General features: G+C 41.2%; 1 protein-coding gene across 4 annotated transcripts; it reads right to left on the bottom strand.

Annotated features, from left to right (window-relative positions):
• Window positions 1-3,709: 3,709 nt before the first annotated feature.
• On the bottom strand, window positions 3,710-6,486 carry LOC127772788 (uncharacterized). 4 transcript variants are annotated; one of them, XM_052298761.1, is made up of 4 exons: window positions 5,861-6,486; window positions 4,775-5,785; window positions 4,564-4,668; window positions 3,710-4,016 (listed from the first exon to the last, which is right to left on the bottom strand). In XM_052298761.1, the coding sequence occupies exons 1-3, from the start codon at window positions 6,293-6,295 to the stop codon at window positions 4,570-4,572; spliced, it is 1,545 nt and encodes a 514-aa protein (XP_052154721.1). In that variant the 5' UTR covers window positions 6,296-6,486; the 3' UTR covers window positions 3,710-4,016; window positions 4,564-4,569. The 4 variants fall into 4 exon arrangements, with proteins under 4 accessions (XP_052154721.1, XP_052154722.1, XP_052154723.1 ...); XM_052298762.1 differs by having other exon boundaries at window positions 4,775-5,220; window positions 5,437-6,485; XM_052298763.1 differs by having other exon boundaries at window positions 4,775-5,220; window positions 5,611-6,483.
• Window positions 6,487-12,895: the final 6,409 nt, after the last annotated feature.

Raw genomic sequence — 12,895 nt, 5'->3', positions numbered from 1 at the left:
GGGCTTCCGCAAACGCTTCGGAACCTTCCTCAACGGAAACGCTCTCCTCCGGAACGTCGGAAACTAAAGCAATTAAACAAAAATCAACAAAACAGTACAAAAACAAGCATAAACAGTATATGTGGATATTTTTAACATGTAGATCTTGATTTTAGAAAAATTTAGCAACTTGAACCACCTGAAACGGATCTACGATTATTTAGTTATGATTTTCCGAAGATTTACTCTATTAGAAAAAGGGAAAAGGAAAAGATGATGATGTCATGATGACGTCATCAATGGTGGCCGGCTCGGATGGCGACCTCGCCGGAGCTAGGGTGGTCGGCCGGGATTTTGGAGGACATCTATACATAGAGAACGACGAGACGAACCCGTTGGTACTCACCAACGTGCCAAACGACGACCGACGGTGGCCGGCGACGAACGGGCGGCGGCGGTGGTTCGGTTGACCGGCGGCGACGGGGCTCCGACGGCCGGCGGCGAAGGCGGAGGTGCGGCCGGGCTTCTCGTCGCTCCCACGCACCTAATGGCGGTGGCGGCAAGCGGCGGCGACGGCGGAGACGGCTGCGCGGCGGCGCCGGAGATGGCCGGCGGCGGCGGCGAGGCTAAGCAGCGGCGGCGCGGCGGCTAGGAGGCACGGGAGAGGACGGGAGTTGGGGCAAACGAAAGAGGAGGACTAGGGGGTCCTATTTATAGCCTTGGATTGAAGAGATCGGACTCCTCCCGCAAGAAATCGATCTGGGAAAAACGAAACTCGGTTTTGGAGATAAACTCAAAAACGAGTTCGATTCGGGCAATATACTCAACCATTTGCTCCGATTCTTGAGGGGAAAGATAGAGGAGGATGTGGGGATAAAAACCCCTCAAAAGTCCGGACTCGGGGATGAGGGATCGGGGCGGAATCGGAGGCGGAATGCGGCACGGACGGGCAGCTCGGCCGGCTTGGGCTCGGCCGGAGGTAGGGGACACACCTGACAGGTGGGCCCCACCTGTCGGTGTCCACGTGAGGGAGGGCGGCGGCGGGGTTTGGGCCGGATGGGCCGGCTCGGCCGCGGGAGAGGGGAAGGATGTTGGGCCAAAAACGGCCCAACGGCTTTAGGGAGGGGTTTTGGAACTTTTTAATTAAAAATAATTTGTGAAATGTTGTTTCATTTATTAAAAATACTTCCCTTGCTCAAATAATTCCCAGAAAAATCTAGAAAATAGAGGAGCAAGTGTAGTATTTAATAAAATTTTATCTAGCTCATTTTTATGTTGAAAATTTTCCTAAATTTTTAGAGTTTAGCTTGTAGGCTTTTAATTTAATTTCTAAAAATGATTTAAACAATGCATTTTTAATTTAGGCGATTTTTAGGGCGTGACATGGCAGGCGAGCGCGGTGGCGGCGGGTGAGCGTGGCGGCGGCTGCTGCTGGATTGATGGATTCTATCCGACTCAAGCGTCCATCCATCAATTTAGCGTTTTTCTAATAGTGTTTTCAAAGCGATTTGTTTTTTAATAGACGGTGTTTTTTTTCTTGCGAGGTTTACATTTTTCTGGCAGTTTTTTTCCTCGCAAGTTTTTTTTAAAAAAATTGACGATGGAAATAACTTTTCTCACATGTTTTTTTATTTTTTTATGGAAGATGGAAAACCTTTTTAGAGTGTTTTTTTCGCCTTTTTCTGACTTTTTTCTCACGCGTTTTTTTGAACCGTTTTTATTTTCTCATGCATTTTCTCTTTTTAAATAGTTAGATTAGATTAGAAATAGAGAAGAGATATATACTGATTAGAAATCAGACTTTGTTTCACCCATTCTATTTTTTTCTCGTGTGCATTTTTTAATTTATACGAACCAGCTTTTTATTTTTTACAAACCATTTTTTTGCCACTTTCTTAGAGAGTCGGACGAACTTTTTTAGATGTTTTTTTCAGATTTTTTTCGCCTTTATAGGAATCAGACTTTTTTTTTCCGTTTTGAAAGGAATTGGATTTAGCTTTTTTTTCACCACTTTTTGTTTGCCTTTATAGGAATAGGATTTTTTTTGGTTCGAATCTATGGTTTTTTTGCCACTTAGGGAAACAAACTTTTGTTGTTGTTGTTGTTTTTCTTTTTTCCTTTATTTTTTTTGCGGCTTTTCTTTTGCTTTTTATGCACCTTTCTACCTTTGTTATCTCCCTTTTATTATTTTTTTTAAAAAAGACCTCAAATACCTTATTGCAAGATTATAAGGACTTAAATATAAATATAAAAATTACAGGGACTCAAATGCAAAAGTACATACCCAAAAATTAAAACATATAAAAATATTATGCTCTCAACATGTAGGTTCTGTTTTTGCAAACAGATCTCCAATCCTCCTAGAGGAGAGGTGCCTTTTATTTTTCGTTTTTAAGGAGGAATCGGATATAGAGTTGGAATTTTTTTTTAGAGATAGAGAATCGGACTGATTCTTTTTTTTTTTAATTTTTTTCCGTCCTTTTTACCCAGAGTCGGATTCGTTTTTCTTGATGGACAGATCCCATTTTTTTCCCTTTTTTTTCACCCCTTTTTTTTTGGGATCGGATAGGTTTAGGTTTTTTTTCCACCCAGTTTTTTCTGGATCCGATAGATTTGGTTTTTTTGCCCGGTTTTTCGTTTTTTAGCCCTTTTAATCGGACGGGTTTGGTTTTTTTTTCCTTTTTTTTCCGCCCGGTTTTTTTTACGGACATATTTGGTTTTTCGTCCAGTTTTTTTGACGGACGATGGAAGCACCTCTTATTTTTTAAGTAGTAGGGATATAATTGTTGTTGTTAATTTGTTTTGCAGATATTTTTTCTAGATTGGATATATTTGGTTTTTTCGCCCGGTTTTTCGTTTTTCACCCTTTTTTGTCGGACAGGTTTGATTTTTTTCCTTTTTTTTCATGCGGTTTTTTTTACGGACATATTTGGTATATTTGGTTTTTATCGTCCAGTTTTTTTGACGGACGATGGAAGCATCTCTCTTATTATTTTTTAAGTAGTAGAGAAATGATTGTTGTTGTTAATTTGCTTTACAGATATAGGGTTAGGATTAATCACTTCGGGGAATATTTCTACTGACACATACGATGCAATGCTACTATTAATTGTTGCATACTTGCATTCTACAGTTTTTCTCATTTTATTCTTTTGACTTTACCACATGCCAATAAACGATAAGTGAAGTTTTACTGTGGTTATTAAATTATTCATCTCCAGAACAAGTTGCCTATGTTGTTAGACTAAGATAGAATAATCATTTTCTTACAGCGAAACAGCCGTCGATTAACATTGATCTGGCAGGTTTCCTAGTTCTTGTTAAAAAGAAAAACAAAGTTCATTTTACTCGCCAGGAACTATTTCAGACACATCAACCCCTAAATTAGTTGTTTTTGCTAATTTTACACTCCCAACTACTAAAAAAAATTTACTTTACTCCCTGACGCTATTTCTCTCTCTTTTTTCTCTCTATATAAGCTATATTTTGCACTGAAAATTGGGTAGAATGGTATATGCATTGTAACTTACATCTCAACATTTTTTTAAATTCTTCTTGTTTTTTAAATAATTCAGGGGGGTTAAGTGATCCAGTAAATTAGTTTGGGATAGTAAAATGCCTTCTTTTTTCTTGTTAAAAATACGTAGGCTTTAATGTAGCAGGCAGATTTCTGTACATCCAGACAACTGTAGAAGACATATTTCTCAAAGCATATAGTATACACTATACAACAAGTCAACAAGCATTTCCAGTTCCATTTCCCTTTCAAAATCAATTACAGTAAGTTGAAGCTTTCTTTCTTGAGAAAGAATAGCACTCAGCTTTTAAAGAAAAAGCCAATGAACCACAACATGCCAAAAACTAATCAGGCAATCTAACAAAAAAATATATACATCCAACAAAACAAACAGCCTCACTATAAACAATTCAATACCTCAATCCAAACTATCAAATACTTCTTCATTGTCAACACAGGATTAGGATGAGCATCTAAAGTTTTCTGTTGTCCCAAAGTTCCACCCTTGACCTGCCAACATCTGCATACAACAGAAAATGTGTCATGTCCAAATACTGCGAAGAGAGTTGACGATAATAAAATTACAGATCATTCTTTGTAATCAAGCAATCATCTAAGAACTATGTCGGGGTTGGGTGAGAAAAGGAAATGATACTTGCAGGATGGCAAAATTCCAGTAAAATTGGTATATTTCGTTTTAAGTGAGATAGGCTGGTGGTCCACACGAGTAACGCCAGTCTCTTGGGGAAAAAAAGGGAAATAAAAAACCCAAATCATATAGAGAGGAAAAAAAAACCATTATACCCCAATAAATCAACAATTTAGTTTTTTTACTGTAGTATCATACTTAGTAAAGACCACCGAAGAAAAATCTCTCTTGTGTTAGACAATATTGACAAGAAAATAAATAAGTAACAATTGTGCGAACCCACGGTGCAGCAGATGATGATCAACAAAATAATTGGCCATGCAGCTGGATTCCTTTTGTTTTGTTTTAAAAGGAGTACCCTCAGTTCAAAATTCAAACGATGTCACGGTGTGAAAATTGGAATGAACTATCTTCTCACCTCAATTCAATCTTTACATCCAGCAAACACATCAATAACTCCACATAAATTCCACCATGATGCTGGGGACCTAACAAGTGGCATTCCGTTTCCATGTGGAGCTCCCTTTCAAATTCATTTGAAACATACAATAGCAGTAAAATTCAGAAATATATAACAAGCTAACAGCCACAATTTTCAGAAATTAAGCGAAACTTCCTTTTGTACTCACCTCTGAAATACAATTAGCATTACTTTTGTTGTCTTTATCTTCAACGTCTTCACAAATTGAACTCCCCAATGAAGCAACATCATCAATGTTATCTCCATTTGCTAAACAAACAGGCAACACCTGTATAGTCTGATGCTTATCAGCAGAACCACAATTTGTAGATGCGATACTTGATGCCTCCTCTATGTTGTTGTCAGTATGATCCTCACATTTGTCATCTTCAATACCGATATTATAATGGGATGCTACGCTGGGATAGGCCACTGTTCCATTTTTATCTTCACAAACAGAATCAAAAGGAAATCCTGATGTTCCATTCTCATTAGGAGAACTAAATTCACCTGAACTGCTGACAGTTTGCTTTCCACTGAGGAACAAAACTTCAGGTGGCTTGTTGTCGTCAGAAACAACCACCTTATGTATTTCTTGCTGCTGGTAAAAAATATCTGCAACGTTATCAAGCAATACTGATAAATTATTTGGATCCTTTTGTTCTGAAATATCCTCCCTATATTCAGAGTCATCATTGGCTGAATCATCTACAAAGGTCAAGACTACTGTATCACCAAGTACCACCTCTTTTGTTTCATGCTTGTCAACAAAATCATAATTTTCAAATAAATGGTAAGCTGGAGCCTCCTTATCAGAAGAAAATTCCTCACCACATTTGCAATGATTGTCCATGATACCACGATGAGATGAACTATCTAGCAATACTGCTTTATTTTGATTGTTTACATCAAGAAAATCCGTGGCCAACCCTACCACTTCATTGTTGTCAGAGAAATCATGAAATTCAGATGAAAAAGTTGACAGTACAGTTGGAGATGAATCACCTGATTTGATGATATCTCCACTTTTAGTTTCTTCCTCAAACCAATCAATTGACATATCTCGTGGCTGACGCTTTTGTGACAAACCATCAGAACAGACAATAGCAGCTCCCGATTCCCTTCTTTTTATCTCAAAGACAGTCACCTCTTTGATGAGTTTTTCATCATCAGTATGCATCTTACAGTTCAGGCAACCATCAGATGACACCATACTAGGCAAGTTTTGAGAATCATCAGAATTAACATGTAGTACCTCTTCTATCTCAAACCTTCTAGCACAATCTTCAGACGAAATCTTCAGAGTTTTCTTCTCTGCCTTTCCTTCTTCTGCAACGCCTTCTCCAAGGCGTTTATCAGCATCGCTGCCATGATCGTTGCTACTCCTCTCGAAGGTCTCACCGTTGATGTCCTTGTTCCACAGGGAGCGAATAAAATACAGCAAGGTGAACCAGAGAAACAAGACGAGGAAGGCAAGCACAGCCAAGAACAGCACAGGAGGAACCAGCACGCAAGCTGACAGCAGCGAGAAAAAACGAGGCAGCAAATTGGGAACAAACGAGGAGGCGCAGACCCGGCGAGGAAGATGGTAGTGGACATGGAAATGGCGGCCGCCGCAGTCGCCGCCGCTGCCGCCGCCTTTCTTCCCTCTCTGCCTCCTGCCACAGCTCAGAGCCAGAGCCATGGCCATCTCCAAGAGCAGGACATGGAGCAGAAAAGCAGCAAGAACACAAGGGAGAAGATCCTGTCAATGCGTGGCCTAGTTTTCCTCCTCCGTTTTCTTGCCTTTTGTGCCGTCTCCAAAGGCGAAAAATAATTCGAACTTGGTGAAAGGCGACGGCTTTTTCCTTTTTGGGGGTTTGATTATGCAATGCGTCTGAAATTCGTGCACTGTTTGGGTCCCGCCAAGAAGAGTTCAAGCTCAAATCTCGAGCAATGGCTTGTGAGTGGATCGTGGGTCAGGGTCATTTGTGTTGTTGATTGAGATGGGCTAAATAAAGTTGGGTCTTGGATGGTTATCGACAGCAAGTGTGTTCAGAAAGAAAGGAGGGTGTGGTTACTGAATTGACGTTGTCGCGAGATAATCTGATCCAGCGGATTATAGGGGGTAGTTTTTCCATCTTAAGCCAAAAGCAGAAATAAATTAAAAAAGTATAATCCTGCTCTGGTCATATTAGTGTAGAGAGTAATTAGCTGCTAAGACCATTAGAGCTCAACGAAATTACTAGTCGCTTACAATGTTAGAGTACATACCAAACCAAATATCTATCACTAGTCGTGGAAAAAAAAGCTCGGGCTCGTGAGCTCAGCTCGGGCTTGAGTCGAGCTTGGTTGGTTTGGCTCGGCTTGTAAGCCAAACGAGCCAAGCCCAAGCCTCCTTTTCAGCTCGTTGCTGAAATGAGCCAAGTCGAGCTAGCTCGCGAGCCGCTTGTTTTGGCTCGCGAGCCTAGGCCATTTTGTGTTTATATCGATTATTTCATTTTATATGGCGTTATTATTTGTCAACTTCAAATTTACCATTAAGATTTTGAAGACTTGAATATATAAAGTTATTTTAATTTTACATGTTAATAATTTGTTCTTGCTTTTTTTAATAATTACAAAATATATATAAAGAGGTGTTTTAACAGGAAGTCTTACAAGCCAGCTCGAGCTGGCTCGAGCCAGGAAACGAGCCGAGCCGAGCTCAAGTTTTAGCTTGTTTCCCTAACCAAGTTGAGCCAAGCCAAGCCTAGTTTATTGCGAGCCACTACAAGCCGAGCCAAGCCTAGCTCGGCTCGGCTCGTTTCCACCCCTATCTATCACTGCTGGAAACTTGCGGCTGGATGACTTACCATCTATAGTGTAAGTTGAGATTGGATCAAAATGTCAAATTTTCTGAGGCATTGATGTGGCTGAAATTTACTTTTTTTATCAATATATGGTTCCTGTGTATGAGGGTGCAGCCAATGAAAAATTTTACTCACAGATTGAATTATTAGTAAAAAATGTACTCTTAATGATATGGCTAAATATCATATGTCCATTTTTATCAAAAGATAGTTATGTACACACAAATTTTTGTTAAAAAAAAACAGTGTGCCTTTTATTTGCTAGGATAAGAGTACGGCGCTTTCACGAGGGCACGACGGCACGTTGCTCGGCCGAAACGGGGCAAGCACAGGCGTGAAGCTTCCCTCGGGCTTGGTCCCTGCCCACCTTACGAGGGGTGGAAAAAATAATGTAGACAAACTCTAAAATATAGAAGTGATAAGATATAGATAAGTTACTTACATTTTACAGATGAAAGAAGCTTAAAAAAATTTGTAAAGATTAAAAATGTATATACAAAAGAGAAGAGGAGATGAAAGTTAAAGAAGTAAAAAGAGAGAGAAAAACAAGGAATATTATGATTTTTAGCCTTTTCAAATACAATGGATTTTGCTAGGATGGTTCTTCATCCAAATACAAAATGTAATAGGTTTCATCAAAAATTGAGGCTTGTAGTTTACCTGTGTCTATTATGTCCTATATATTGCTCGAAAATAAAAAAAATGTATTAACAAAATAACGAAAAATAAGTTGTTGAAATTAAAATCAAATATAATTTGTAAGAGTGAATTTCACTTTAGGATACTCTTTATTATCAATGTTCGCTTTGCATCACCTTTAAACTAATTTTCACTTAATTTGAACCGAATAATTTGACATTTGTGATACCTTGAACCACTATCAAGTCTTTTATCCATATGATTTTAATTTGTCATATGTCAAAGAAATTATCTACATACGGCTATGGGATTTCATTAAATTATCTACATACGGCTATGGGATTTCATTGACAAGTAGGAGCTAGTCTAAAGTAATGAAGGAACTAATCTTTCTCAAAAGCACATTAGGCCACGTAAGCTAAAAAACAAAGGCCATCAGATACATGATTGGATAAATGTTGACCGTCCGATCAAATACGTACTGCATTATCCCTCCGGAGCCTTCTAGTGCCTCTCCTCACGTACATGCAAGCATGAAAGAGAGCAAGCAACACAGATAGGCACTTATGAAACTTAATGGGCTTCAATTTCATAAGTTGGGTTTTTTTGAAATTTGACACATGGACCAAGTAAAACAATACTCCCTTTGTCTTTTAATATATGGCATCATTGACTTTTAAATACATATTTAACTATTTTACTTCCAAATTCTTTTTTAAATAAATAAGATATAAATCATGCTTGAAGTACTTTCAGTTTGTAACACAACTCACAACAAAATAAATTAGAAATATGTAAATTTTTTAATAAGACAAATGGTCAACCGTGTGAATATAAATTAATGACGTCATTTATTAAAAACATAGGTAGTATAAATTGTTTCTGTGAAAAAAAAAAGAAATACTACGGTGGTTATGTATGTAACCTACGGGCAACTTCGTATTAATGTTTAGGGCCAAGATCATTTTAGTTGCAACAGGAAAAAAAAAAGGCAACCTTAATCTTTAACAAAGATGGCTTTTTATGGTCGCGCAAACGCGCGACTCTAAGTGGCTAGTATATTTGAGATCCGTACGGTTAAGAATAGTCACGGTGATCCAAAGTGTAACAAAGGTAAAATTATCTGGTTGAAAACAAAAGTATTGGCTAAAGAATGGTTAAAGAGAAATATCTAATAAAAGATTGCGTAAAGAGAAATGTACTCTAGCTGTGTTCGGAGGTGGGTGTTGGGAACCCATCTCCCATGCACGGAAACGGAGCGGTCTATTAGCGCGTGATTAATTAAGTATTAGCTAATTTTTTTAAAAAAATGGATCAATATGATTTTTTAAGCAACTTTCGTATAGAAACTTTTTGAAAAAAACACACCGTTTAGTAGTTTAAAAAACGTGCGCGGAAAACGAGAGGCGAGAGTTGGGAAAACGAGTACCGAACACAGCTAGGTAAAATTTAAACAGGCCATCCTCAGCCATATATTACTATCCTAATTTGATGGATATGGATGCTCTGCTGTACTGTATTTGCAGTAGCAGTGCCGGTTTCACATGTCAGCGGCTGCTACTACAGCTGCAATACTGTAGATAATCTTCACTGTAATTTGATTAGTTCCACGAAGAATTAAAATCCATAGAGATGTTTGAATGATTTTTTTAACGAATTTTACGAAAACTCATATGCTGCAGTGATCCTTAAACTTATATAAAAGTAAAACTGGTCGGTGCGCCAACAAACATGCTGATTTTCTAGTTAATACTTAATCACAGAATTTACAGTCGCATTTGTTGCGCAGCTTGCGCTCCTAATTATAACAGGGAAAACTTGCAGCCCCATGCTTCTGATGATGGTCAGGGCTGCTAAGTACCAGGTTGGGCTCTACTGGGCTGGATCTCTTCCGCGGGTTCCTCCTACGGTATGGAATAAGTTCACCTTAGATCCCTTAATTTGTCGTCAGTTTACCCCTTAATTTGTTGCGCTCCTAATTCACTACGGTAGTTTTTCACTTTCTGCGGCTCTTGTCGCTACGGAATGCTTTTCTTAGACTTTTGCTCAAAATATAGGGGCTTGAGAAGGCCAACCATTAAATGTCTTAGTACGTTATTTAAAACACTAATTAAAAAACGAAGATAGTAGTAAGTAATTGTTTACTATTTGTGTCTTCTGGATATGGGATATCTCTCGTACTTGTATATTTTGGTATATTTGTACTCAAAGTATGAGTACGAGGTATCCTATATTCAGACCGATAATTTGTCATCCAATTTATAGGGTTTTAAGAAATTTTCACCCAATTCACATGTCTTTATTTCATATTACTCTATCTATCCGGCCAAATAGATATTGCATCTATTTGCATCTACCATACAAGTTTATGCATAGTGGTTGTTATCAGGGTTATAGGTAAGGTATACCCTCTACCCTTCGATATACATCACATATCAATATTGTATGCCTGCGCGAATACGGACGGTTCCGGCATACGTTAAGGAAATTCATCACGGAGTTCACAGATAGAAGGAGTCCTACTCGGACAGAACTGGGTCGTCATTGTATCGTGTCGGGTCCGATGTCTCCGAGTCCTACTTGGAGACCGGTTGACCTGCGATATAAAAGGGACCCCCCGGGAGGACCTAAGGCATCGAATCTCATAGCCAACACATCCACCATAGCCTACGGAGTTGAAGCCTACAGAAGCCAAGTCGCCATGAGATCTAATTGAACCTGTTCGATTACAATCTCGTCGGTATCATCGAGTTCCGCAATTCCTTTTGTAATCTGTGGTTTCCATCATATAATCTCATATCAACTGGATTAGGGCTATTACCTATCAAGGGGCTTGAACCAGTATAATCTTTGTTTTTTTATCTGCTTGATGTCGTACTACGTAGATCCTCGTACCAGCGTACCCTAGTACCCTCTATATCCGGTCTACGGGTATTCCCCATTGATAGTGGCGCGCCAGGTAGGGGGATTTGGTGCTCAAGGTTCTACTACTATGTCATCCAGCTTCGTCGACAACAGCGTCAACACCAACCTCAACCAAGGAGGTCCTGCTTCAACAATGCTGGTGTGGACTCAAGTCGGCGAAATCGTCTTCCCGGTTTACGCCACGATGCCGATCTCGGCTGGTCCATCAATGATCGAAAGCGAGAACGCAGTGGCTACAACCTAGGACGACTCCATGTCGAAGGATCCTCCCGCCAAAGCGGAGAACTGAACGTCGACAACATCCGAGCCCGAGAAGGATCCTAGTGCGGCCAAACCTTGTCTTTCCGACAAGAATCACGAGCCGACGAGGATCACTTCCGAGGTGACAAGGTCCTGGTGTCCTATCCACAAAACCAGAAAACACACCTTGCAAGCCTGCTGGGTCTTTCTCAATGTCCACGCTGAAATTCGTGCCTGCAAAGAGCGTGGAATTCAGCGTACTTCTCCAACTCGTGATGTCTACTGTCCTATTCACAAGACAAAGAATCACGACCTCTCAAGCTACAAGGTCTTTCTCAGCACCGTGAAGACGTTACCTCCTAAGGTCCAGCAGTCACGTATCCCCATCAGGGATGAGGACAAGGAATAAGGAGCGACGCTGACCTCAGACCGATTCATTGGGGTAATCGACATCGATCCCCACGAACCGTCAGTCCTGCACCTACTCGAAGACTATGGCTCATCGTCAACGAGTACGCCGCGCGAGGTATTGGCTATCGACGAGATCGGCACGTCAGCGCGCGCTAATGCGGAAGTGGAGAATCAAGTGACTACACCGGCCCAGCACATCAGGGCCATCAACGCAATACTGACGGAAACCCCCTACGATCCTGTTCTGAACGACGATCTCGCACGGTGGACAGAACGGTTACGGGAATCAGTGACCAACCTCAGCAACGCGTTCGAAGAGGCCGCTGCTGCAGCGCACCCAGAACAGCCACCAACTGGCGGTGCTAATGGCGAAAACCCTGAACAGCGGGAATCACCTCATCGAGCCACCCCTCCACCTCGCGGCACCGGTGATCTCCGCGATCACCTGAATGGCCGCCGAGAGGCGCGACGCGCACGAGACAACGAGAACCATTCCCGACATCGCGTCTCTTCACGGCGTCATGATAACGAAGAACGAGGAGGCCGTTCGAGCGAAGACCGAGACTGTGATAACCGCCACCACCGCCACGATCACGACGATCGCGAACGGCGGGCGCTAGGCGATACTGGTCGAGGACGCCGCCATAATGACGACGACGATGGAGATCGGCGCTGAGACAACAATGGGAGACGATGACAGGATTCTCGAGAACCCGGCCGACGTCCTCGTAATCATACACCGGAACCAAGCGACCCATCATCATCATCGTCATCTTCCTCATCCTCATCATCAGATAGACATCCATGAAGGACGTACGATCGCCGACAACCCACCGCCCCTAGCACTGGGTGTAGAGCTTTCGGTTGTTCGCTGCGTGATGTCCGATGGCCTGAGAGATTCCGACCAGGAGCAATAGAGAAGTACGATGGGAGTACCGACCCAGAAGAATTCCTCCAGGTTTACTCCACGGTACTCTACGCTGCCGGAGTGGACGACAACGCGTTGGTGAATTATTTGCCAACTGCATTGAAAGGCTCTGCGCGTTCATGGCTGATGCATCTCCCGCCCTACTCGATTTCTTCGTGGGCAGACCTATGGCAGCAGTTCGTTGCCAACTTCCAAGGAACTTACAAGCGCCATGCGATCGAAGACGACCTACATGCGTTGACATAGAACCCGGGTGAATCCTTGAGGGATTATGTTCAACGCTTTAATGAGTGCGGAAATACAATCCCTGAAATCA

The sequence above is a fragment of the Oryza glaberrima genome, chromosome 5 (assembly GCF_000147395.1).
Source record: "Oryza glaberrima chromosome 5, OglaRS2, whole genome shotgun sequence".
Lineage (NCBI taxonomy): Eukaryota > Viridiplantae > Streptophyta > Magnoliopsida > Poales > Poaceae > Oryza > Oryza glaberrima.
Note: the sequence above shows the minus strand (reverse complement) of the source record. Positions and strands in the feature narration are given on the sequence as shown.